At 40.2% G+C, this 26895-nt stretch overlaps 1 protein-coding gene across 2 annotated transcripts in view; it reads right to left on the reverse strand.

Annotated features, from left to right (window-relative positions):
* The window catches only part of CFTR (CF transmembrane conductance regulator), a gene marked incomplete at its 3' end in the record, with an annotated part of 97993 nt that overhangs the window by 66694 nt on the left and 4404 nt on the right, over positions 1 to 26895 (reverse strand). For both annotated transcript variants that reach the window (XM_082014296.1, XM_082014295.1), the window contains exons 2-9: positions 18317 to 18427; positions 16908 to 17019; positions 9941 to 10156; positions 8952 to 9041; positions 7407 to 7570; positions 6798 to 6923; positions 2861 to 3107; positions 456 to 548 (exon numbers count right to left, since the gene is read on the reverse strand). In XM_082014296.1, the coding sequence (XP_081870422.1) occupies positions 456 to 548; positions 2861 to 3107; positions 6798 to 6923; positions 7407 to 7570; positions 8952 to 9041; positions 9941 to 10156; positions 16908 to 17019; positions 18317 to 18427 (1159 nt within the window). The remainder of the gene's footprint in view (positions 1 to 455; positions 549 to 2860; positions 3108 to 6797; positions 6924 to 7406; positions 7571 to 8951; positions 9042 to 9940; positions 10157 to 16907; positions 17020 to 18316; positions 18428 to 26895) is intronic.

Below are 26895 nucleotides of genomic sequence, written 5' to 3' on the forward strand. Positions count from 1 at the left end.
ATGTACATCATACTATGGACTTACGAAAACATCAACTTTTCTGATGCTGCTTTTCCTATCTATATCATATTTATTATATTCTTAAATACATATTTTTAATGTATGTATTGTACTTGCTCTTAAATTTGTGGACACAAACAAAATTTGCCTATTATAGAACTGCTGTCCAATGTTTATACATGCCACAGCCTGATTCTGTTTGCAGGCTGACTTAAATCAGACATAACTACTTATTACAGCCCTTAACACTTATTAAAAGATATCTTCCAAAGTTTCTCAACCGTGGATAATTTGATATCATGCAGTAATTACTTGCCATGTATTCCTTGCCTGCTGATAGTTGAAGCCAGTTAAAATGAAGGAGTGTAGGCTGCTCTTTTTAGAGAACACCAAGGCAAATACCAGTGAAAAAGATACACTGTGTGTTTTAATTTAGTTTGGGTAAAAGTACTAACCTCATCCCAAAAAGCTGTTACTTTGTCCAGCTCAACCCCAGTGGTTGTTAGGTTATACTCCAGGGCTTTATATTCTTTTTTCAGCAAGAAGTCCTAGAAACACCATGAAAGCAGATGAGAGGAAATGGTTAGGGATGACGGCCATATCACACAAAGCAGTACATACTTGCCAACACCGAGCACTAGCTAGTATTTCTGATGGTGGTATGGCATTGTAGGGTCTTAGAGAGAGGCATAAATATAGCTTATATAACATCTTTCAGATGCAGAAGGAAATGTTTTTGAAACTATCAATTCTTTCATTGTGAGTGAAAACATAACTATAAATGTATTTGTTTCTGGTTTAGAAAGAATACCAAAACTTGGCATTTCCTTTGCTTTCAGGACTTGTATCAGGCAGCATCACCCCTCCGACCTTAATCCTTTTCAAATAAAGCTCTGTTGTTAGAGTAGGATGTGGAAGGTTGCACTCTAGTAAACAGTGAAACAAAGCAGCTACGTGCTGCCGTCTAAAAACTGCAAGAGTTTAAAAGAGTTAGAATGATGTCTCTACCAACAACAAAAAAAAAAGGCAGATAATGGTCCTGGCCAGTACAGCACCGAAGTAATACAATTTTAACTGACACAAGTCAGCAACCCAACACCTGTGTTACCTTCTGGGGTGCTATTAGGAAAAAAGCGTTAGCCTATTGTAATGTAGGAAAGATAACTTTTCTATTCCATGATTTTGTTAAGGTTATGCAGTCTGTAGGTACCATCTCTTCTAACTTGTATTTCAAATTATGTGGAACCAAATAGGTCTACATGGGCAATACAGTGGACAAAGTCAGCAGATGGTAAGGGGGAAAATCAGTTCTCTACAGTAAACTTGCAAATTTCCCAACTAAAACAAGCAGAAGGGAAAAAGCAGATGATTGAAAGGGCAGGAACCAAAAAAACTGAAAGGCAAAACACACACAGTTTATGCAAAAGAAGGAAATGATAGCTAGGTTTTCATCACCAAGGCGGTGGGGTCATCCAGTGGAGTTGCTGGAGCACTGATAGTCAGAGAAAACACACTGATCCTGAAACACTTCATGGTCTAGAAAGCATGGGTCTAGCTACAGGGCAAATACAAGAACCCAGGGGACATATCTGGCCCAGTGAACTCTCTAAACTGATGAAGAAATTAAACTGGATAAATATATGAGTGGTTTATTATTTTTTTTTTACGTTTCTTGTGACAAGTAAAGGGCATCAGTATTCTGGGATTCTGTGCAGTCTGTCTATGGGGTCTATACCGAACCTGCCACAAAGAGATGATTATGTATGGATTCCGGAGCACCCACGGAGCTAATATCTCCAAAGACAAGCATTCGGCAAAGTGAGGGCAATGGTACAAGAGCTGGGCTTGCCAATTCTGTGACAGGGCACTGGATACGCTCTTCCAGGACACAGGAGAGACAGGCACCTCCACTAACGCGTAGGGAAGCTGAGAGCACAAGGACTGCCTAAATTGGGACACAACACGGCAGCCTTCTCAATGTTCAACAGAAGGGTTTATGGCTAGATTTCTCAAATTTTCTACCCGGTTGAAAATCACAAAAATCCAATACCTGCTTCTTATTCTGTATTAAAGTTCAGATTTCTGATTAAGATCTCTAAGTTCCATGTTAGGTACTTTTATCACACTAAAAATAATTAAATGTATGTTTTACCAAAATAATCTATAAATACGTAAAAAAAGAGCCTAAGACTTCACTCTGAAATAGAATAAGAATTCTCTTCCTGAGGAGCGATTTCAAAACAGCAGATAAAACAGATAGAGTTAATGAGAATTCACCCTGATTTGACTCTGCAGATAAGCCTCTCATGCTGGTATATGAGCAATTGATCTCAGTAGGTAAGGTAGGTAATAATTATTTGACCGGTACCTTAACTATGTTTATTACTCATAATGAATGAGATACACATTTGCATAAGATGCACAATCTCCTGCTGTTCTTGCCTATAATAGCTAGGAAAACAGAAAATCTGTGACTGAAACTACTGGAAGCTGTGCTATACAAAACATGTACTAATTTTGTACTTCCTTTTCTGAAGGAAAAACATCTCTTCGGCACTACAACTCCAGATACATCTTTATTAAGTTTCTTATTCTGCAATGAGAAGAAATAACTAAATGCCACTGTTTCAAAAAAATCAGTGTGCAGGTAGCATGAGACTCCTGTGGTTATGCTGCCTGGGGAACCATATAAAAATATCAAGATTTATAATGACATTTCATGGTGTGTAGTCAAAGCAACATATAGTATATTCAGAAAGTCTGCATAAATGCTGTGTGCTTTTGTTGATCAATTGACACGATAACATGCTATAAAGAATTAGCTTACATACTTGGGAAGATTTTAGTACATGTACCTTACCTGTATTTTGTTTATTGCTCCGATAGAGTCATACCAGGTCTGTACGGACCCAGGAAACTGCCTGGTTACTGTCATTCGAAGAACAATGCAGAAGGAAATGGTGGTAAATATTTTTCGGAGAATAATTCCTTTAATCACAGCATATGGAAGCACAGCTAAAAACACCACAAAAAAGCCTGAAAAGAAGAAGGCTGAGCTGTTGAAATATCTCACATAAGCAGCTTTTCGGGTTAGCTTCAGTTCAGTTCTGTTAAAAAAAACAAATACAAATAATTAGTATAGGATTCCACAGTTTACATATTTTGGATGGAACTGTTGGTAAAGCAATTAACTCAGAGGCTCATTCATTCTTGTTATTTTCTAGGGTTGCAGTTAAAAAGCAAGATTCAAAACAATTTTCGGACCTAAAAAATAATTGAAGCCAAATTTTGGCACCAATGTTCAGACATGTCACACAGAATAACAACGATCTATGTCATAATGTTAGATACCTCATATACCACAAGCCTCTACAATTCCTGGCACAACCATCCTTAAGCATTTAATGCTGTGGTATATGATACACTCCCAGAAGCATCATCCCATATTCATCTGGTCATCTAGATACATAACTGCCCTAGAAATAAAAGACTTCAAAATGCCACATTTGCTATACATGACCGTAACAGAATCTAAGAACAATCCACAATCCGATTATAGTGTCCTCTCCTTTCGCAGAGCACCCTGCTACCAGCTTCACCCATGAAGTAAGGTATCGGTTAACCTCAGCTTGAAGAGGTGGAAGGCAGGGAGTCTGCTCTCCACCTTCCTTTCTCCACAGAAGCTCAGTCTACAGAGTCGCTTCCTGGCTGCTGAGCAGTCAGGAATGCCACTGGTGGTTACTCTTAGCTGCTTCCACAATGCCTATGCATCTTACAGCAAGCTATTAATTAAAAAAAAGAAACAATCCAGGGAGCGTAATTCATTTTCTGAGCTGATAGCCCTAACAGTGCTGAAGCTTTCTATGGACTGCTCTCATTTTGACCCTGTTCAGCTCAGCCCCAGGTGCCCTGCAGCTCAGCTTTGCCTGAAGAGAGGCACCTCTGCTGCAGTGAAGGAGCAATTGCTCTGCTGCAAGAGCAATTAACTGGGGCTAGAGATGGAGCTAGACCCCAAGGTGCCCACTCACTGGGTGTGTGCTCTAACCACTGGGATACTGTTCAGTCACATTGGTGACGGTAATACCTGGTGCTACAAGGCTGAGCACCATAATTTTTGTGTCTTCTGGTATTGAGCCAGTGTCTGCATGCAAAGTCCATCCAGGGTTTTGGAGCTGTGTGGAACCGCCTTTCAGCTCCACACTATGCATGCATGAGACTTCCATATGCATCCATCATCCTACCAACTTTTGTCAGCCAAAGCGTTCTTCAAAGTCCCCGACAGAAAATCTGAGCTCAGCCAGTTTTGGAGCAGGGTGCCTAGCACCTCTTGTTAAGTCTGTATTTCACAAGAGAGGCCTGAAGAAAGTAGCCAGGCATGTAGTTCACCACCATGGTAGTAGCCACTGCCCTGGAGAAAGGGCCTTCTAATTCCCGCCAGAGCATATATGAGACTATAAGTGGCAGCACTGAATAGGGATAACAAAGAATTTTGGGCTTGGTGCTCATCCAGTCCCACACAAACCCCTAGGGAGAAGCTACCAAAAGTCCCCCCATCGCTGAAGCACACAGTCACTACTCCGAAGAGGGAGAATCAAAGCACTAACCTTTTCCAGTATGCTCCCAAGTACCAGCCACAAGCTGACCCAGCCACAAGCAAAACTTTTCCAGAGGTGGGTCTGTCCGTGATACAGGCTTGCGAGCTCTAAATTAAGCACTCCTTTGGGACAGGTCTTGCTGACACAATATGGGCACTTGGAGAGAGATGTAAGGGCCGCTATGAGCCTCGTGTGTGTATAGAGTGTAGACCAGTTTATGTCTATTTTTTAAGTGATGCTGCAGGAATCAGTACAAATACATGAGGTGGAGATTCTTTGCTTTATATAAAGGTGTATCTTCTGCTGACAAAGTACAGACATTTCCAACCTTGGACTTCCCCTTCTCCAGTGCTATGGTTCAGGGGAACAGTTTGGCATTGTGTTTTTTTACTTCTCTGAATACATTGCATAGCCTATACGAGTGCAGGTATGTTTATCCAGACACCCATTACGAACCGTTATTACCAGCACAGACTTACGAGGGGCACACAGGAGACAGCCGGTATCGGTCACCATTCCCCGAGGGAGTTTGCCTGCGGCAGGTTACACCTGCAGGATGGCCAGCCCCGGCAGCTCAAGTCTACCAGAGTAAGGGCACAGGTCTATCTAGTTCATTAGAGTTAATTAATCTGGGTTGCATCTGAAAATGCCAGCATGCAGAAGCGGTTTGGTAACAACTGAGTTATGATGCACCGTTACTAAAATACAGACACGGCTTCACGCACGAGGTCTCATTTCCTACCAGCTTAACAAGCCAACTGATTGGGAGGCCCTGCAGAGCTGGCTCAGCAAGCAAAATTCAATTGAAACTCTGACATTCCCGGGTTGACCTGCTCTGGTGATGTCTTTACCAGGTGACGTGTTGGATTGCTCAAAAAAATACAGTATTTTGTGCAGAGAAGTAGAAGAGAGATACTTTGATCTTGTAATATTGCCAGCATTCATATCTTTTAAAAATCCATGCATACCATAATAAAAATTTGAACGAATTCCAGCATTACAATATTCACTATAAAGTATTGTAGAAAAAATAGATCATAAAATCACATCCCTTTTTCCAGGTTTCTGTGACCATTTTGTGGACTAAAATTTATTTCATTAATTTCTACAGGACTTACTCATAAGCTGTAGTCTCAAATTTCCTAAAAGCAATGCATGTGACTACTGACACCAGGGGAATCCTAACCTGGTTCCATTCTCGAGCTGGAACTCCTGGCCTGGATTCAGACTGAGTTCTCTCTGATCATTTATAGTAAGTCATTACAAATTTTAAGATCTTCCTTATTCTAAAGGTAAAGAACACTTCACTTTCCCCGGATTGCCTTTCAGAAAGCAGCTGAACAAGAAAGTGTTTGTATAATAATATCGTTTCATCTCTTTTATTTACATAATAATATGACACTTCTATTTTTTATTTTCTTTTATTTTCCCAATCACACACCTGGCCCAGAATTTTAATTCTCTGTAAAGCACTGAATGAACACACAAGACAGCTTTAGCACAGCGTCACCCATCAGTCAATATGTCACTTCTCCTCCCTTCCCCCAGGACTCCCTGTCTGTAATGAAGACCTCCTTCTCACGGCTCTCAGCTAACTAGGTTAACTCTTTCACCTCCTTTCTGCTTCAGGTCTGGTAGTTCCAGTTCAATCTTGATAGTAATTGAAGAGATAAGCATTATAGAAGGCTATCTACAGACAATAAATATTAATGCAATTGTGCAGGATGAATACATGAAGCTGTGCTACTTTAATCCTTTCACAGATTGCATATAACATTTAAAACCATTTCTCAGAAAATGGCTGCAGAGGACTCAGTATACTGTTTCCGCTACCGCAGAATAGGAAAATCTGTAAAGCCTTAAGTAACCATCACAAAAGGGCTTTTTATTGTAAGATGTGGATAGGGTTGGCCAGAAACAAACACAGATGCCGCAATTGTTTTACCTACGCAAGCTAACCACTGAAATATCGTTATAACAAACGAGGAAGCAAATAAAAAAATAAAAAAAATCTCACCTCCATAATGAACTTGACAAATTGGGAAAAAACTCAAGCTGCAGTGTGGGAATGCATGGTTAGTTTATGGAGGATTAATATGTGTGTACTTCTTAACTAACAAGACCACAGATGGTGTTCATAGCCACCTAATTTCTTTTTTTCTGAGCACATAAAAAATTTGACTAATAAATGAGAACACTTACTCACGGATGCTTTCAATCATTTTTTCCATTGCATCTTCCCAACAATAGGCTTTAACGGACTGTATATTTTCAATTATTTCTGAGGTGATGACAAGTCTCTCATTGATCTTTCCTGCTCTCTTATTCCTACACAGTAAAAAGGTAGTAGGTCAGTCTTCATCTTTCATCTTTTTTATCCTTGTATAATTAGTTTCTATCCCATTATATCTTATGAAAACACCTTCCTTATATGCCTACACTTAAAACGTTTATTTTAAGAGAATTATTCTAAAGAATGTTAAAGGAATTATTAGAAATCTAGTAATTGTTTTACTAAGGAGAAAACACAAGCTATAAAGAGAATAAATCAAGTCACTAACAAGGACTTTTAATTTTACAAAGCTATTAACACTATTTACTGCATGTTAGACCTTTCATTTTGTTAAGGTTAGACAGCTGCTGCTAAATAAGTAAAGGCTTGTCCGTGACTTTCCTGACACAGCCAACACTCTTTGGACTCCTCTTTTGTAACAATGTCATAACTAGAGACCTTTAATCAAGTGGTATAAACTTCTTAGACCAACGTGTTTCAGGAAAATATATTGAAATATTTTAAAACAGTCTCATCACCTGTATTTCATCATCATTTGTCCCAGCCAGGCTTGGAAAAAGGCCAGGACTATTAGAAAAGCAAGTCCAGAAAATGCAGAAGCTTCTAACATATCCCAGAGCAGTCCCATCAGCAGTGCCACTTGTAAAGGTGCAATCCACACAAAATGAGCCAGAGCAAGACCCTGTGGAAGCCCACAGCAGAAAATAATAACAATACAAGTTACAGATGTGCTCTGAAAACTACATGAAAAGGAAGAAGTCATTAAAGTGACACTTTGAAAAATGTGATGAATATGTGTACAAATATTTCCAGTAGTAAAACAAGTTTATAAGGAGGATTTGTGATCCTGAGCACATAGCATTCTGAGTGTTAATTATGATGACAGCGCAGCAATTCATATACATTCCACATCTAAACTTTGATTTTTGTAAGTCAAAGTTCAGTCTGCAATTGTCTCTTCGCTATGTATATGCATGAGGAAAAATCCCAGTTTTCTAAAAGTAAACAGAATCTGCCGTCGATGCTGGCTTTGTCAACCACTGCAAGATGAAAGAAATACACAGAAGAATCTGCCGAGAGTGATTTAATCTGATAGAGGAGGCAAATGTTACTTTGATGAAGAGATGACTGTTGCGTGAACACAACTAATTTAAAACAGACTGCTGCCTACTTCAGTCATGCTCCTTCGCATTGGGGAGACTTTGGACGGAACCCTGTGATCAGGCTGCACAGGGGTCTGTGTTACCGCAGCTACACTGATTCAATGATAGGGCACTTGTCCTATCTGTACAGTGCTGGCTGGCATTGCTCTATATCGTAATACAGACCCTACAGTTTCAGCCATTTGTCTACTGTCTCTCTGGTCTTGCCTCTTACACAGGAAGCAAACTTCATCCTACCAAATGGGCCACTTAAACATACACACTGAGCAGACGTTCATGGAGTTTCCAGTCCCCAAAGCCATTAGCAGGGATTCACCTCTGTGTCTTTAATGAAAGAGAAATTTTACAGGAGACTCTGGAAGCACTGTCTACAATGGATATGTTGGGAACGATTCCTAATAAGGTCTTACATCAACACTTATTCAGACTTTTAGGAGAGTGGGTAATAGTAACAACAGGATGCTGTACCTCACCGCTTGTTCAACGGCAGGAACAGACTGGATCACCTTAGTAAAAAGGTACAGTGGTCAGGAAAAGCGGATGGAAGGATTGAACCAGCAAGTTCTGACCTCTATGAAATCAACTGCATAACCCAGAGGTTTCCTGGCAGGTTCTCACTGGACTGTAAAACAAGTATGTGTTTATGGTATATCTGCTTTTTAGGTTTCCTCTACTAATCAGCATAGGAGATAAAGGGTGTCATAAGTATCAGAAGAAGCATTTCCATGACCACACGCCCAAACATTTTCTCAAGGTAGTGATTCGTTTTACGTCTACAACAAGCACTCAATGAAGTCCATCATTTATGCTCCTTCCTTCCTTAATATTTGTCATGAGCAGCTTGAAGTATTGCATTTGTATTTGATGGATCATTGAGTGGATTAACAACTGACGACGTACCTCATCAAATTTGTTCAGATTGTTGGAAAGAAGACTGACCAACTGTCCAGTACTTATTTTATCTAGAACTCTGCTTGACAGTTTTAAGATCTGTAAAAGAAAACAAAACCATACCAAAATGGCCGTGTAACTCATCCCCATAAAACAGAATAAATACAGATAAAAATAATAGGGAATGGTACAGTAGTATAAATAACAATTCACTGATCTGCTTACACTATAAAGAATGTCTCATTAAACTTGTTATTTATGTCACTTGAATTTAATATAACCATTAAATTGCTTTACAAATATTGATTTATTGACTTAGTCCTTCCTTTCTGTTGCATATTTTATGTATATAGATATATATGCAAATGCAAGTTTTAATTAAGTATGCATGCTGTGTGCTGCTGTGCATCCTCAAAAATCTCCTACTGTGTCTATCTTGACAAATATTTTTGAAAGATGTTTGCACAGTGATCTTTATATTAGAGGAACCAACAAGTTTGTTTAAATGAGCTGCTTTTGTTATTGGTAAAACCAAACACCTTTTTAAATCTTTGAATGCGCAAACAATGCATCAGTATCTCTTGATTCTTCGTGATATAGAGATCTCACACAGTATCATTCAAACTCAATCCCTTCTATGTTATATTCAGTGTTCGAATCTTCACCTCTAATCCTCTCTTGAAAATATTCCTTGGACACCAGTATATGTTATTCTTCCTTTGCAATACACGTGCATAACGGGAGCACAGTGGTAGAACAGTTAAAGCATCTCACCACATATCCAGCAAGCCTGAACTCACACAGAGGCTGACTTCAGTCAAACCAGCTGTAGACGAGTATTTAATTCTTCGGACTTAGGAAATGGAGAGCTGTCAGAAACCAATGTTAGCCACATTTGTACTTTGTGTACAAAACTATCAATCTTTCAACAGACTGGCCTGAAGATTACATAGGCTACAGACAAGAGGTTTGGCTTTGAGTGTAAATGAAACAATTACCTTTTTATAAATCAAGCTAAACATAGCTATCCTCATTTGCATTCCTATATGATGAAGACCAAATATAGCAGGGTGTATGAGTAGTGTTCTCACAAGGAAGAGAAGGCACAAGCCAATGCCCAGGTAGTAGGCTATAGATCTTTCATCGGAGTTGTCTGGATCATAGGAAGCTATTATTCTGCCCAGCAGAAGGGGTTGCACAGATTTGGTGACTTCCTGCACATAGAAACAAGAGAAAAATAATTTTAGTCAGTGGTTTCTTTATTTTTTCAAGATGGTTAACATTTTCATTTCAAGTCCTACCAACTGAGATTCACAGCTTTATATCTTAAACGTGGAAGCCAGGTCTGTTTGCTGTGCAAACCACAGGAATTTGCAGTAGTTGCTCAGGAGAACAGACAACTCACTTCCGTCTTAATCTGCGATGCTCCTGCAACTCCACTGAAGAAAATTTGCAAACTAGGTTTCACCAAATCTAGTTTGCAAATTTTCTTTGTTTGTTTCCTACAAAAGTGACGATGAGATTATCTTCCATATTTACTTTTCAGTTGTAATGGATTAGCCACATCATATGACTGAATCCAGTTTAGCAGGCTGGATCTCTGTTTTGACCCCTAGGGAACAGTTCTCACTGCACTTTACTGGACTTGTAGGACACAGGAAGACTCAAAGCTCCTGAAATGAACTCCACCAGAACAACACAGTGAGGATATAACTCAAACATAAACTAAATGGAAATAGCAACAGAATAAAAGTATAAACAATTTGGATCATCCTACCCAACAGTTCCAGATCACTGTATCCAGGGTTGTAACAAAAGCAGGATAAGAGGGCGGAAATGGCAGAGGAGGCAAGTTTAGTAAAAGCTCCAGAGAGAAACCAGTCTCTCCCGCATTGGCAGCCCCAGGACTTCCCATCCCAGGATAAGCAACATGGTAGAGAACCAGAGTAGAAAAGGAAAAAGAGGGGGTATCAAACTGCTAAACTGCAAGGCATCCAAATGATCTGCTATAACCCTGACCTTACCTTAGCCTGCTATTACATTTGTCTTCTGCCGCCTTTTCTGTTGTAATTAAACCCCACGAGCGTTATCTCACCTTTGCCTTCCATTCCCCATCACGCCCCCATCGTTCTCGTACTCTCACTCCTACAACCTCATCCTTTTCCATCTCTGCCTCTTGCCCCCTCTTTCCTTCCCCAATCCTTCCCAAGAACTGCAAAAACCATCAGTGTGCTGCAGACTAACAATTTGCTTCATCTGCTGCCTGAGCTTCTGAAGGGTGTGAAGTATGTATGTACTCCTTTGCTTCATTGTTATAGCCAGTATAAAAATACTTAGGGATAAGAACTGCTATGCATGTCTCTTTATCCTTCTTTCTGTTGTGTCTCAGCAGAAAGCATCTGATACTTGAAAAATAGCAAGAAACTACTGAATTCTTTTTTGTACGGATGTGTTAAATTCTGTCAAAAAGTTATTAGTACGGCCTCCCAGCTGAAAATCACACTGATCACCATAAAGAGACTGAGAGAGGAATGAACTAGCCAAGTTCAGCTGTATTTAATGTTTTATAGCGATAAACAGATTGGGAAAACCCCCTTTAATTTTTTTCCTTCTCCTTTGGGTTCCTTTTGGACTTTTATAGAAGAGCAATCCCAAGTACTTCTGCAACCTGTACTGTAACCCCTTCTGAATGTCATTGTAGGTGGAGCTGATATTCATCATTCACTTTTTCCACAGAAGAGATGAAATTTCACATCTCAAATAGCATACCTGTGCTACGCACTACATTTCCCAAATAAAACACCACTCTGCCCCAACACAAATGCTGTAAACCTGGAGCCAGCTTTGACAAAGACTTCAATGTTATTGGTAGGCCAAGGAAGGAGTGTTTATTAAAACACACATGACCCAAGGCAGCTGTGCTTAGACCATATGCATCCCGAAGTGGCAAACCAAAACTCCCCAAAACTCACAAAATACAAAACAGTCACCTCTCAAGGGCAATGTGGTGCTTTCATCCTCTCAGAGATTCCAAGATAAGCTTTTATATATAGGCTTAAAATAGCAAGATTTTTTTTTTTTTATTTACTCTTATTCCAGTGAAAATGCCACGGTCTGCTGCTATGTTTGTTGTGACTATAAAGGTATTGCATACATACCTATCTTGCTGGAAAAAAAGGTGATTTACAGACTAAGGTCAGAATAATGGCTGGCAGCAAGCCAAATCATTTACGGTCTCATGGGGCGTAAAAATCCACTGGTTTACAGTGGGGATTTATCAGATTACTTACCAAAGATATTATTATCTAGTCTACATATAAATGAAAGCAGAACTACCTGTTTTTCATTTTTCCTCCTGTAGCCTTAAAATTACCCACTGATATAAACATGGATAAATAAACTGATTAGAATGACCTGCCTGAAAAAAGGAATGGTATTTGTGCACCTAACAGAAAATCCAGTTTTCAAGAGTCATGCTCTTCCCTCTGCATTCATCATAGGCCATTGAGAAACTCAGAAACATCCCCCTCACAGAAATCTTAATTAAAATAACCAAGATTTGAAGAGAAATGAGAGTATGACACAGGATACGGTGCTAATCTGACCTGGTATGGCTATTCTTACGCAATGAGAACTTTCACGTTACGTGTGTCCCCCATATGCTCAATCACTCTGCATTTGAAGACAATAATGCACATCTCTGTTTTGGCGTCTGCCCAAGAACTGCTTCGGGACTTGCATATCCCTCCCTGCCTCCTCACTCACAGCCGTGACCTATATGCGAGAACTTCAGGAAATCCTCATTAGGGTCCTTTGGGATAGGATACTTAAAACAGTTTCTAAGTGAATGTTAGCAGCTGCTGTGCCCGGGTGGAAATATACATTTCATGGGGATGAATATAAGAGAAAAATCTAAGTAGAATCAAACCAATCCTCACAGCAAAGTACCCAATTCGTTAGCCGGTATCACGCTAAAAAGCAAGATTTTTGTTTCACCGCCACACCATCTTTTCTTTCAACTGCAAGACACGTCTGTGGATGAGGTGAAGCGTGGAAGCTGTTTCGAACAGCAGGGGAGCAGATACATTAAGTGCAGCAACTCACCATGCCTTTTATTTATGAGGGAGAGCGGTGCTACTCTAGGGGGCCAGAGCGCAAGTGTCCACCCTGCAATAACATCACTACCTACGGCGCATGAGGGGAAGGGGAGAGACGGAAAAACTGCTAGACCTAATGAGAGCAAAGCTGTGATGCCAGTTGCAACGACAACGACGCAAACAGCAGGGATGTCAGCAGAATTTAAACCACATCCCAAGGTAGGTGCCGTGAAAACGGCTCAGGGTTTAGACAAGAGAAGAGCTGAAAGGAAAGTGAAGTTCAAAAGAAGGCACAGCCTGGTTGCACCTATGCCAATACGGCACAACATCCTGTCCCCATTCAAATTAATGGCAAAGCTCCAATTAATTTCCGTGAGCAGGGCCTGAAAAGAACACCAGTGGCTTTAGCTGCAAGTTTTTCCTCTTGCAGCTTTCAATAAAATGAAGACTAATAATAACGGAATCAAGAATTTAAACTAAGACTTAATCTTTCCATGTTCATTGTAAAAGGTACAGATTTAGTTTCTTATACACTGAATTGCATATGTCTGCGATTTCTTAAAGAAATGTAAAAAAAAAACAAAAAACAAAAAACCCCCAAAGAATGAGACTCAAAAATCCTGCAGTCCTGTTCTGTCCTCACCTGGTCTAAAATTGTACTCCATTAAAAACACCTGTATGGAGAAATTAACCCTGCACAGTCCCACGTGTGCATGCCCACACACACTTCACTTGCCTGTACTCTGGCAAAGGAAGTTATCCTCAAAACTGCCTGCAAAAGACCTCAGACACTGCTTAGCTTTTAACAGGAATGCCATACTGTGAAAGTTTCGGCTGGCAGACTCTGCAGGAACACCTACTACAGTGCACGGTAGGCTAAATTTGTAGAACTGACGTTGTTTTTTTTCTAATACAAACCTGACATGAATAAGGAGTAGCTGGCTTGGTGAGGAAAAAAGTTAAAAAATTAAAGGCCATTGCGGAGTCCACAAAGAAAGGGTCTTGTCCCAGAGACAAAGAAGATCTCTCGTCCCAGAGAAGCTGCCGAACAAGATGAAGGAGTATAGGGAGAAGGGTTATCACCCAGCCCCATAGACACCAAGAGGCCCTGTCCTAGATGGTTCACTGCCCTACCTGGACAAAGACAAATGACTAATTGACTCATCAGCTTCCATCCTAGCCATGTTGCCTCCCACCAGCCCTGCACAACAGTCAAACAGCCCAGGACTTTATGCAGAAAAGCCCTCCAGAGTGAGCACAGACAGCCCCATAACCACCTGCTCCCCTCCGTTCTTGGGCAGCCCCCGCGCATGCAGAAGGTGGGCACGGCACGTCGCTTCGAACCAGATCTGCAGCAGGGGCGACGTCAGACTGAGGCGAGAGGCAGCGAGAGGAGATCTGAGGCTCTTCGTTAGTGACAAGAGCCCAACAAGTTACCGAGACACAAACTGAGAGAGAACAAAGCTGGCTTTGGAGGTAATTTCTTGATTCCCCTATTTTAATCAGAATTTGCGCACACACGCGTGTGAGTGTATCTATCCATGAGAAAGCAGCAAAAAAAATAACAGGTAAAGAACTGTTTCACTCGAGATTATATTTTTCAAATCAAGCCTTGCTGCTGGGAAATTTCAGGGCTGTTCTTCATGAGCTACATCTGGGGGACAGTCTAAATGGGATTGCAAAAAATTAAGGCCTATAGACTATTTTTTTTTATTTTTAATCCATGAAGCAGCATGACAGACTGAGGTACATCCTCAATTTTTTATAGACTAGAAAGAATGTGAATGCTGCATTTTCAGGGAAGTAATTTATATTTTTTTTAGAGAAGTTCTTCCCTTTTCTTTAGAGCATTTTACTTTCTGACTTCTTGATTCTGTTACTGTTACTCGTTGCACCTGGACATGGTGTTACAAGAGAAAGAAGCAGTCAGTTTTTCTGTAATTCTTAGGGGAAAATCCAATCTGAAGTGAAATTGTAGTCTGTTATTAATTATCCAAATCAAATTAACAGTGTTCTAAACCAGAACACTTGCATCATTATCAGTCCAAATTAATACGCTTATGAATATTTTACAGGACTTTCATCCCAGGACCCTAAATAAATCTACCTATTTTGTAATCTGCAAGATTAGCCTGTCTTTCACGCAGCCGTGTAAACAGGAGGGACTCCATGGAAGTTTATTGGGGTGGAACCATCCCAGCATAAAACCAGCAGAAGTCAGGCTCCAAGTTCGATGCTTAAGTTGAAAAACGCTCTTTGAACCTGAAAAACTGCCTGATGCATTAAAACTTTTCACCCTTAAAAAGTTCTTTTTAATGATGAATAGTTTGCATGTAGTTAAGAACTTGTGTTTTAGTTTTCAGGATATTCTTATTTATTTGTTGCAAGTGTTTTATATAAAACTATTAAAACTTTAGGATATGGGTGCTGGTGTGATTTCATTTTAGCACACATCTGGCATGGCTGCCATAGAGCAGATCATGATCTTTCTTCATCTGCCTACTAGAAGGCTTCAAGAAGCCTACTACCTGGTTTGAAATTCCCCTTCTACAAAGGAGTCGGTAGCAAGTTCATGGGTGTGATGACAACTCCACACTACCCTCCCCTTCCTTCCTGGCAGAGGGATTATTCTAATGGGCATGAAGGTTTGCTTTTCCATAACTCTGCTATTCTCTTAGAATAGTTCATTGGGATACTCGACAGAAAGCCAGAAGAGAAGAGGAGTCTGGTTTTACAGCAAGCAACGTGAACTTCATTTGTGGGCTGTTTTCCATAAAATCCTCTTCCACTCTTCTTCTGCCCAATCCATGATCTTGAAAGTACAGCTAAACTAGATCACATTCCAACACTACTGACAGTGGAATTAGTTCCTTTCTGTATCAATCTTCCAAAAATAAAAATCTGGCCTAGAGATCCATCTCACATCTCAAAACACTGACGATCTGAGTACATCTGACCATTTCAGGCGATTTGGGCTATTATAGCTGCAGTTTCTGATACCACAGCATTCTGAACAGAGAAGCACAGAGTTTAATATCTCGCCTTTACTACTAAATTGCAGAAACTTGAAAATAACATGGATATTTAATGTGCATATTGGTTATCAGTAATTTTCAGACTTACAGTCTGGCTATCCAACACACCTAGTGAGACACCGTTAATAATAAACTATTTTCACAGCTCCTAACCCCAGTGATAGGATTGTCAAACAGGTGACATTTGGTAAATCAGGGTAATCCTAACCAATACGTTGGAAAGGTGATAAACATAATCAGTTCAGACTTTCACATCAAGTTCCTGATCATACACTTTGGAGCACTGACAGCACAAAGATCCAAGCATATTTCACACGGTTATTTATGCAGAATTTTTACCACAAATGAACATAACTTGTTTATTGCATACATAAACCTGAATAAAGCATTTAACTATGAAGTTGACTGATAGTCACTTTGACAAAATTGACTGAATCATGTGAAATTGCACTGTCATTTGTTTTAATGTAAGGGTAGAAATTTCTTTAGAAACTTCTTAAAAACCGTAACATGAGAAAATAATTACTTCAGTTCAGCAGCAATACAAAAATTCAGGCGTTCTACCTGTACCTGGAAGAGCATGGGCCAGCACCTAACACTACATACATTTCAAAATTATTAATATGTATGTTTTGAAGATATTAACATATTATCAGAAAATACTTTTTTTATGATGGTCCCTGAGTATCTCTCTGCATTTATCACCGTTATAAGCAATACGCAGAACAAAATCTGTAGCTATTCACAGGATTCTGCATTAATGTAGCAATCCCTAAGACTTGGATCTATACATGAAACACTGAAAGTTTACTGAAAAGAAGAACAAATCTTACCCCTAAATATAACAATATTCCATAGAACATAAATTTCCAGAAAAAGCATCGTCGAAGGGCATTAATAAGTTTGGGTTTTTTCTTTGAGGTTGCCAGCTCTCTGTCCCACTCTCTGAAAAGGAACCAAAACAACAAGACCATTAAGTTGTGTGAGCAAATACATGGGTCTATGGCTCTGACATACTTCAATTCACTCAAGTATATCCAAGGAGATTTAGCTAAGGTGACTAATGAAAGAAAGCTTTGCAGAGACCCCAAAGACCTGGCCTTCATTGATTTGATAGATCAATAAAAGTTCAAACCTAGTTCAGCCACATATTTGGCAGTTTTAAATACTCAGCCATACATCACCCCGCAGGGAATTAATTCATGAAAAGGTCACATTGTATGTTTTAAAGAAACCTGCTGTACTTAAGACCAAAGCACAAATAATAAGCAAATAAATGTTTTGGAGCTCTTCCAGTCTGCAAAAAAGAAAACACTAACAAAGCATCAAAAATGTGACTTTTCTACTGCATAGTATTATTTTTAACCTGTGTTGCTGGAGCAATCATTTTCTGTTCAATAATAAACTGCTGATCAGAAGCAATACTGTACACAGAATGTGTTCAGTCAAAATTCAACTTGCAGATGAAAGCACTCCTAAGAATTTACCTAGCTTTTTCCCCATTTTTCAACAGAATATTAAATAATCAGATTATTCCAGTTATAAACTATCAAAATTCATTAAGCACACCAATGTTCTCAATACTTTCCACCACTTTTGAATACGTAAGTCACACTGCAATTAAGTTTAATTGGATTGGTACAACAGTGCAGACGTGAGCTGCCCTAGCACGCCAGGGAAAACTACACTGGAGGCTGGGGGAGAAGGACTGGATTTAGGCACTTGTACCTGTAAGATTTAGTCCCAGTGTAGCACAGTTTCTGAATTAGGATCCACTGAAATAGGGTAGAGAAGAGAGGAAGTCTAAATGAGGAAAGTCAGGGCATGATTTCTGCAGCAGCAGTCGTTCAACAGTGGTATCAAAGGAAATTAAGAATGTTACTTTGTTGAAGAAAAAAGTAAAACAAAATTTTATGAGGATATTTTGGGAAGAAAGAACAGCAGAATAGAGAACTAACATTGGAAATGTGAGTCTAGCCTCACTAGTCAATGGACAGATGTCACAGGTACCTGCATATAGTAATTTAGAGCATCTAGGTGACACATCTGCTGGGGTGTAGGATCTAGGGATCCCCGTCAGCTCCCAAAGGGTGGCTGTGTGCTGAATGAGGACACACTTAAGCCAGTCAATGGGTGCAGCCAGCTTGCACCCAACACTATTTAAACATTTTATCCAACAGCTTTTTAATGAAAATATGCAGTGTGATTCCTGAAACAAAATTATTTCATGAATTTTTCATACCTTTCTAGTTTTTCAGAAAGATTATCAGCAGAGTCTGCAGAAGGGATTTGATAAATATCTGACAGCTCCAACCGTCGTCTGTAACCCTTTTTCAAAATTGGTTTTGTCCATCTAGGCAAAAAAAAAAAAAAAAAAAAGCGCCAGTTTCTGAGGTTAATTCTAGAGTTGCATTGTCTTATCCTGAATAGTTTGTCCACACCACTCGAGTATGTCTATGTGCGCACGCACATATACAAACACACTGACACAATATAAGATAATATAGTGCAGCTCTGCATTATATTCACAAAATGATATTGAAAAACATCACATTAAAGGAATAATTCCAAAAATTGCATTTTATCAGTTTTGGGGTGGGATCATGCACCAAACTTCCTATTCAGTCAGAAGGCAGACAAATTAACGGGGAATTGAGACCTTTGCACTGTATTTAAAAATATGTGCTATGTCCATATAAATGAATAATAAGACAGAATTCTAGCAAATTTGATGTATATGGTTCATTCCTATAAGACAGAAAATCTTAATATAGCGTGAGCGTTCCTTTGACAGCTTACATTGCAGTATGCCCTAAACAACACACAAGATCTTTCACAGGACTCCTCATAAGATCTTCATTGCATACATCGCATGTAAATATTTTGCATTTCTTTTTTCAAATGTCATGGCTAAAAATTTAATACCAATTTAAAGAGCATGCTGTATTACAGCAAAGCAGGAAAAAACCCTAGAATGGCTACTCTGTCGAGAAAATCTTTATAATCCATTACTACTTTTATCAAACAGTTCAGCTCTTGAAAAGCCTACGAATCCCCAAGTGTCAAATTGTAACAAAATTTTGCAGCAGGTTCTGTTCAGAAATCTTTTTGAAATCACAAAACTAAAACAAAACATAAACATGCAACGATAAGAACTAATGGTCTATTTTGAAACTATTTGAGTTTCTGCTTTACTGCCATCGTTAAAGAAATATTTCCTTTAAAAAATGAAATGCCTGCAAAAGAAGTAGCTTGTGGTTGATTGCTGTCATGCTTCCATATGTAAACACAGTTTGGAAAAAAAAAACCCACACATGATTTATGGTTATGATAAAAACTATGATCTGCAAAACCTCATTCATTTCAGAAATTTTTGTTTTAAATTGTCTTTATAGACAACAGTTAACAAAATTGCAAAAGAAATGCAATAATGTTTCCCATGGTCACTTCAAAAATACCATCAGCTTATTGGAGATGCTTACCCCTATGGCTGTATGAACACACACCATAGACACACAGTAATCCACATTCTCAATCGCAGCCTCTGATGGTGCAGAGGTTTATGCAAAGGTAAAAGAACGTCGCTAGACACCACACGAATGCAAAAAGACCTTAGCACAACATTCAAAGCCTACTTGTGTGCAACTTGTGCGCACACACATGCATACTCCAACATTTACTTTAACGAAGTTAGGAATCGCATGAGACACCAGTGTATAATCCCCATAATTCAGTAAAGCACAAAGTTACTTCCCAAGCGAACAGTTACACCACTGCCCACTGCAAAGAGAATGTGTTTTAAGAAATTAGAAGATTATCCTTCATTTCTGCAATCATACCACGGTTTCAGCTGAATCATGTGGGCTTTAGCTCAGTCTCTGACACCACTGTAGCTGAGAAATCACACACGATTCGCGGCATGTTACAGCAAGGCAGCTGGGAGACTCCACTTCGGAGGGTCGTTGGTAAAACATCCATAAAGTCCATTACTACTGGAAATAGGGTCCAACGTTTTCAGGGGTGTAGTAAGATGGATTAGAAGAAAACGTTTGAATTTCAAATAATACTGTTGTGTGAAAGTCTTTCAGGGGCACTGCAAATGGTAAGTCAGGCACTGATTTGTATTTTGCCAGCTCCTGACGGCAGAAATGACCGGTTGCCACTGGTTTGTGCACTTCTTGTTAGAAATGGCTAATCCTTGTCCCTCAGGAACAGAAACTCTCATGGACGGGCTTCACCAAAAGTTCTGTATACGCAGATATTTCAGCAAAGATAAAACAAATACAGGTTATGGGACGCTAAACCACTCTGCAGCTAACGCACATAAGTGACAGTACTTTCCTAAGAAATGTCTTTAATTCCCAATACCGCAGCTAAGTAACAACCTTGCTGAGCCCCTTAATAATGCTTTGAGACTGCAATAAGCAATTCCCAATTTGTCTTGACAAAAAGAGGAACGCTTTACACTTTCAGGCTTTGCACGTTTTGGGAAAACATTTGTCGTTGCACTGTTTCCCTCCACACATTTGATTTTATTTATACTTTTGATTAGCATCTGCCCTGGCGTTTTGCCGCTGCCTGAAGTAACAAAACGTGACTGCATGTAGAAAGCGAGCGGAGCAGCTGTTTTATCATTTGGGGAAGGCGGCGGAAGGAGCGGCGCGGACACCTCCCCGGGGACCAGGGCTGGCTCAGAGACGCTCGTCGCCCAGCAGGTCCCACCCCAAGGAGACCTGGCCAGTTTGCGAGCTGTGCCAAGCGGCTTCGGGTTGGTAATGGTGGGAGGAGACGGCCTGTCACATGCTGTTTGCCTCAAAGCAGATTTTCAGCAGCTGCTTGGGTTGTGCTGTCCAGAACTGTGGGAGACAGCATATATTTTGTGAAGAGGCATATAATAGGCGTAGAATACATCAATATCTCCTAAAACCAACGTGTTGCTAAATTCCAAGAGCATCCAGTTTACCGTTATGCTCCGGATTCTTTGCAAAGTTTTGAAATGCAAAATGGCTATATATTTATTTTAACTGTAGTTATCCGTGTTTCTTTATCACCAGGTGATGCAGCTGAATCACAGTTTGTCAATGAATATTTTTTTGCTTAGCAGCAATGATATGCCAGCTTTAATTCTGAGTTTTTTTCTTCTCATGTCTGCTGAGAACGAGAAATTTCTTTTGAAAGGAAGAGAGCAAGAAGGAAAGGAAACAGATTGGCTTTACAGCATTACTTTAGCAAATGCCACCGGATTATTGGCTGGCATTTAATGGACTCTTTCACAGAGAAACCTGTAGTGCTGTCAGAGTTTTGCCACTAACTAGGAATGTTATTATGGGTACACACACACGAAACCCAGCAGGGGACAAGTTTCAAGGGTGTACAGTAGGAAAGAAGAAAAGAAGGAAAACAAGTTCCACCTCTATTATTGATTGCCTGTAGCAAAAAATACCTTGAGAGCTTGATATGTAAATATCATATACATAACACACTGTTTTAACTTCTCTTTTTGTAGATTTTGAATGATCATTCCTTTGTCATTCACTTTAGCAATATATGACAGATTTTTTATCACAGCTATTTCTTTCTCCAGCATGTTCAGCCTCATCCTTCCCAAGCAAATTGTACCAATAGGACAGATGTCTCTGGCTTTCCGGAGAGTATTAACACAGACTGTTAACTCGTCAATAGGATTTGACAAGAGACAGAAAGAGCCTCCGTGTTGCTAAGCCACCCGCCCAGATCTTCCTCCCGGGCCCAGCGATTCTCTGGCTCCATCAGACCCTCTCGGCCAAGAAGCACAGGGCGGTGGGATGGTGACTGAGTGGCAGGGCTGGGCTATGCAGGACCTGCAAGGGTCCCTGCCCAGGCCGGCACCATTTCGACAGGTGTTCTGTGCACAACACGGCAACGTCTGCTGAGCAGCACGAAGGCAACCATGGCTTCACTTCCCTTCTTACAGAGCTTCGATACCCACGCGCAATATAGTTAAGCATAGTGCCTGGAGCTCCTGAGGGGCTGGACCTAAATCTTGATGGAGACAGAGCAAAAAAAGTGCCTCTGGCTTTCTCTCATCCTTTCTTTTAACAGTTAAGGGGGGTGTGGGGGTGATAAGCCATGATTATGATGCTTTGGAGCCTCAATTTTACAGGGTGTATGTAGAGCCACGCATTCCTGCCGACTGGAGGAAAATACTGAGGTACCACACGGACCTCAGCCGTTCCAAAGGTCAAACAGACCGGACTCCGTCAGAGGCTCTGCACTCCCGTCCTCTCCCAAAAGATGCCCATCGCTCCAGTGGCAGAACAAATCGCAAACTGCTGCTTCCTTTTTACTGGAGGCGGCGGCTCTACGACGCTCGCAACCGTTTCTCCAGCAGCGCGCCTGCCCGCCGGCCCTGCCCCTGAGCACCCGCGAAGGCTGGCCCCAGCGCCGCAGGATCCTGGCTAACGGACGGGACAAGCCCCCGGCGCTCATTCCCGCGCCTGGGTTACCCTCAACAGAGCAGGGCTGCAGCTATTCTCTTTCAAATGGTAACCTGCCAAAATAGCACATTATACATCCTGAAAACGGTATCAAACCTTTAGCATTTTTCCCCTTAAAAACAAACAAATGCAACACTCCGAGCTTAACGTTTACACATAACTATTGCAGGGCTCCGACAATGGAAGGGAAATGCCTTTTTTTTTTCCCCCCTCCCAGATCACTAAAATTAAGATTTAAATTTCTTCGCTAATAATTCTTTGCCATGAGGTATTACTTGACATGGAAAATATTTAGCTGCAATATCGTCGACTCTGCCACTAGCTGTGAGCAGCACCATTTTAACAATAATCAATGTTCTGCTGAAACCCCAGGATTTCAATAGCAAATCTTAATTAGGATTACTCCACAGCAATTCTTAGGGAAGGCTTGCATTTTTACGCCCAGCTTTTGCAAAGTGACACTTATTCAGATCATTATGTAATCTCTAAACGCTTTTTGAGATGCAGATTTTTAGCAGCACTTACATACTTTTTCCTTACAGTTTGTAAAATGGTCAAAGTATGTCAGCTTGCAGAAGTACTAAGAGCTATTTCTGAGGAAAAAATGAAGTACATTAGGGAGTACAAAGATGTTTAAGTAGTGTTACATGCATGGATAGAATGCATTCCACCAATTTTCTAGATACCAAAGTCAAGTGTAATATATATACCGCAATATTTTTTAACAAAGTTATCAAAATAACATAGTAGTGATGATGTGCTATGAGCAGGGTTTGCGAGGCTGTTTCAGCATATACCTACAGCAGGACTGAAATGTTTCTTCATCTTCACTCTTTTCCTCAGTTATATATCCCATAGCAAGAATAAGACAAACAGGTTTCTTTCACCTAGTCCTTTGAAAGACACTTAAAACAGGCAAGGAACACTGCAGAAAGTTTGCATCAGCAAAACTTTTGCAGAACTGTGCTATTCATGACTGAACTGCCTTTGAAAAGCTCCCAGATGCGTTGCTACTGTGACACCAACAAATTTCACCAAATTTAGCACTCCACTGTCTCAGCCACGCATCCATACATGCATTTCATAACAAATTAGCATACAGTTGCACATCAGGTGCAATGGCCCTTTCCAAATCTGTAACTTGTTCCAACCTCAGTACTGATATGTGATCAGATATAAACACCTTCAAAACTGCTGAACCAGGGAAGAGGAAGGTAGGAAGATTTTTTTTTTATTTATTTCAACACCAAGTATCAAAAGGTAAATCGCCACTACAACAATATGGAATTAATCCTGAATTATGGGCTGCTTCTCCTACTACTTGCTTTTTGCCATCTTCTCTGTATCCTGGTATTTGATGCTGCCAATCCTCAGCTTGACCCTTGCAAGTTAATGAGAAAATGTCACATATATTCTGATTTCCAAAATTATCTTGGACTTTGAGCGAAGCAACACTAGGATTTTTTGGGGTTTGTTTTCTTTGTATTTGTTACCTCCAGAGAAACAAAAGCATCCCAGATTTTATAGATTAACCTTAAACTGAGTTAAGTTGAAAAAAGTTAAAGTGAAATATCAGATTGACTCCAATACAATAAAGGTTCACAACCTTTATTTTAAAAGTTGAAAGAAGTTTATAAAAAGATAAATACCAACATTAAAACATGGGAATATACCTGAAATCTAGTAACTTTCCCAGCAGTCACTTGGGATTTTCTCCTGAGGCACAACCTTGCCCACGGAGTCAAGGCTTTAGCGTTGCAGCAGGCCACCCCAAGTGCTGCCTTTTGGCATCGATCCCCTCTCCTGCCTACCCTCTCCTGAAGGAAGGATGCTTACCCGTGTCTGACAGGCAGCAGGGTTCTGGTTTCAAGGGAAAGACAATGCCATTTCAAAATATGTCTTAAAAGCCTATTTATTCTCTCCTGATTTTGGGAGCTTCCTGACAATGTAGCCTTGGTTTTAGCTACTTGCTGACTGTGAAAATGCTCATGCAGATCCTTTTGCTTATATGAGAGGGAGTGATATGTAAACACAGCCTGTGAGTTCTTGCTCATCTCACCCAGGTGTACCCCCTCTCTCATGGAAGGCAGTTGAATTACTTCTGCACATTTACATTGCAAAATTTCCTAACGTGTATCACTAAACATCTTCTGATATGCTAAAACATCTTCTGATATGCTGCAGTTTAATTTTACCTTCTATTTATTTAGTTCAGAGGACATAATGTGACACATTATTACCCAAATGTCAGGTTGGCACCATCCTGTCCCCGCAACCACTATACCTACATATATATGCTGTAAAGCGGGGGGGGGGAGAAAAATATCAACATAATGGCAACCTGTAGAACTCTCCTGAAATAAGTCACGCTATTCTCTCCAGTTTGAAAATTAGCATACTCCAAAAATGTAGATATTCAGAGACTAAGACTCTTTTGTATGAAAGAGGTGATAATTGTACGCTGTAGAAATATTCAGAAATAACTTTGTCACAACTGAAATACCCTTGTGCGATTAAAGTCCTGGACAGGAGTTGTTAGGCAGTCCGCACTGACTCCACTGCATGCTCCCAGGATAAACCACAATCCTTCTACACCCCACCTCCTTCTCTACAGAACTAATAAGGAAACTTCTTTTTAGCCCATCCTTTGTGCAATCTACTTAGACTTCAAGATCTTCAAAACAGACTTCCTTATCAGATATTTTCCAGTTCCTAGTACAGTAGACTTCAAATTTCTGTTAGGGCTTTTAGAAGCCTCTATAGTACAGATAATAAAACTACTTTCCATGTCATTGCCTATAGTATTAAAAAAGAATTTCAGGATTTGGATGGATTATTTTTTATCCCACTGAAATCAAATAAGCTTGGAGGAATCTAAAAAGGTACAGACAGGTCTGCAAATTTTTCAAATACTTGACCATTTCATTATGAATATCAAGATGGTGAGTCTTCCTCCTGCAGGAGGAAAAGAAGCTTTACATGTATTTCAGAAACTCAGATGCAACTTGATACAGGCAACTGTGCTTCAGAGGTGTAAAGCAGCCAGAGAAGGGTACTGTGCTATGCAGGGTTTGCACTTCTGCTCGTCAGACCAAAGATGCGGTATCAGGCTGAGCCAAGGACACAGTTTAGCCTTGCTGTTAGAGAAGGTATTCCTGTGGCTGAAATAATTTCAGAGTAGGAGACTCGGCACCCGTTTTCCAGTTCACTTCAAGTTTCGTATTTTACCTTGGAAATATTAATAGTAAATAAAAATTTCCAAAGAAGTCCAAAACTTGCACGCACATCTTTGAACCATCTGGGGGCTGACTTTCAGAAGTACCGAAAGCTTGCCGTGTCAAACAGGTCTGAAGGACTGTCAGACCAGGGGGTCTCCAAGGACCACTTGTGGCAACAGACAAATGACCAGGCAGCCTCACGGGGCCATGATCTACGCTGCAGCTGCATCTGTGCTTGGTTATCACTAACAGCCAGAATTTATGGTTACCTGGGATCAGTGAAAGGCAGGTCCTTGGGACCAGACCCTTAAAAGGCCTTAAGAATAGACTATAAGAAATTTGCCCTGTACGGGTGTCTAAGCCCACTGCCCCCACAGCTGAGCCATCACAATGGGCAATTGAACCCACCTGCTCGTAGCTGCTGACATGCTCAGAGGCTCCCTACTCAGAGAGGACAGATGAGCGAGATGCTACAGCTAGGTATTGACAGGGGATGCTCCAAATATATGTTGGATAGAACAATTTCCAGACACCTGCCCTCCAGAATGAAATTCATAGACATGACTTAGGTATTTACAATTCCTATGCAATACCTGGGATTTTTAGGAACTCAAGACAGTTTCAGGAGAAGTTTTGAGGACAAATGGACACATTAAATCCCAAACTTCTCCAGGAAATTAGGCACATAAAACCTTCTCTATTCAGGAATCAAAATCCTAAGTACCCTCTTGGTAATAAATCCTAAGATACATACTTCAAGGATAGAGCAAGGACTGCTTAGGGCAGGTCTGGCTTTAGTTCCTTTTTCTGAAGGGATTCAAACTAATTCTCATGAGAATGCCTTTTGAAACCAGAAACTATCTTGGTCAAGGCACTCTCAAACTTTCAGTTAAGACTGAATGACGCTAAAAAGAATGAAAGAATAACCATGATTGTAGCTCATGGGCTAGGTGCTTTCAAAACTTAAGTCCTGGATTCTGTTATCTGCTATTAACAGACTTCATAAAAAGTGCCCTCAAAACAAAAATCAGGATTTGCAAACAAGATTCTTACCCGGTAGACCACAGAGTCACTCTTGCTCTTATGCTTTAAAAAGATTATCTGAGCCAGAGATAGAGAACTAAAAC

Source organism: Phaethon aethereus, assembly GCF_964289735.1.
Source record: "Phaethon aethereus genome assembly, chromosome: 1".
Taxonomy (NCBI): Eukaryota; Metazoa; Chordata; class Aves; order Phaethontiformes; family Phaethontidae; genus Phaethon; species Phaethon aethereus.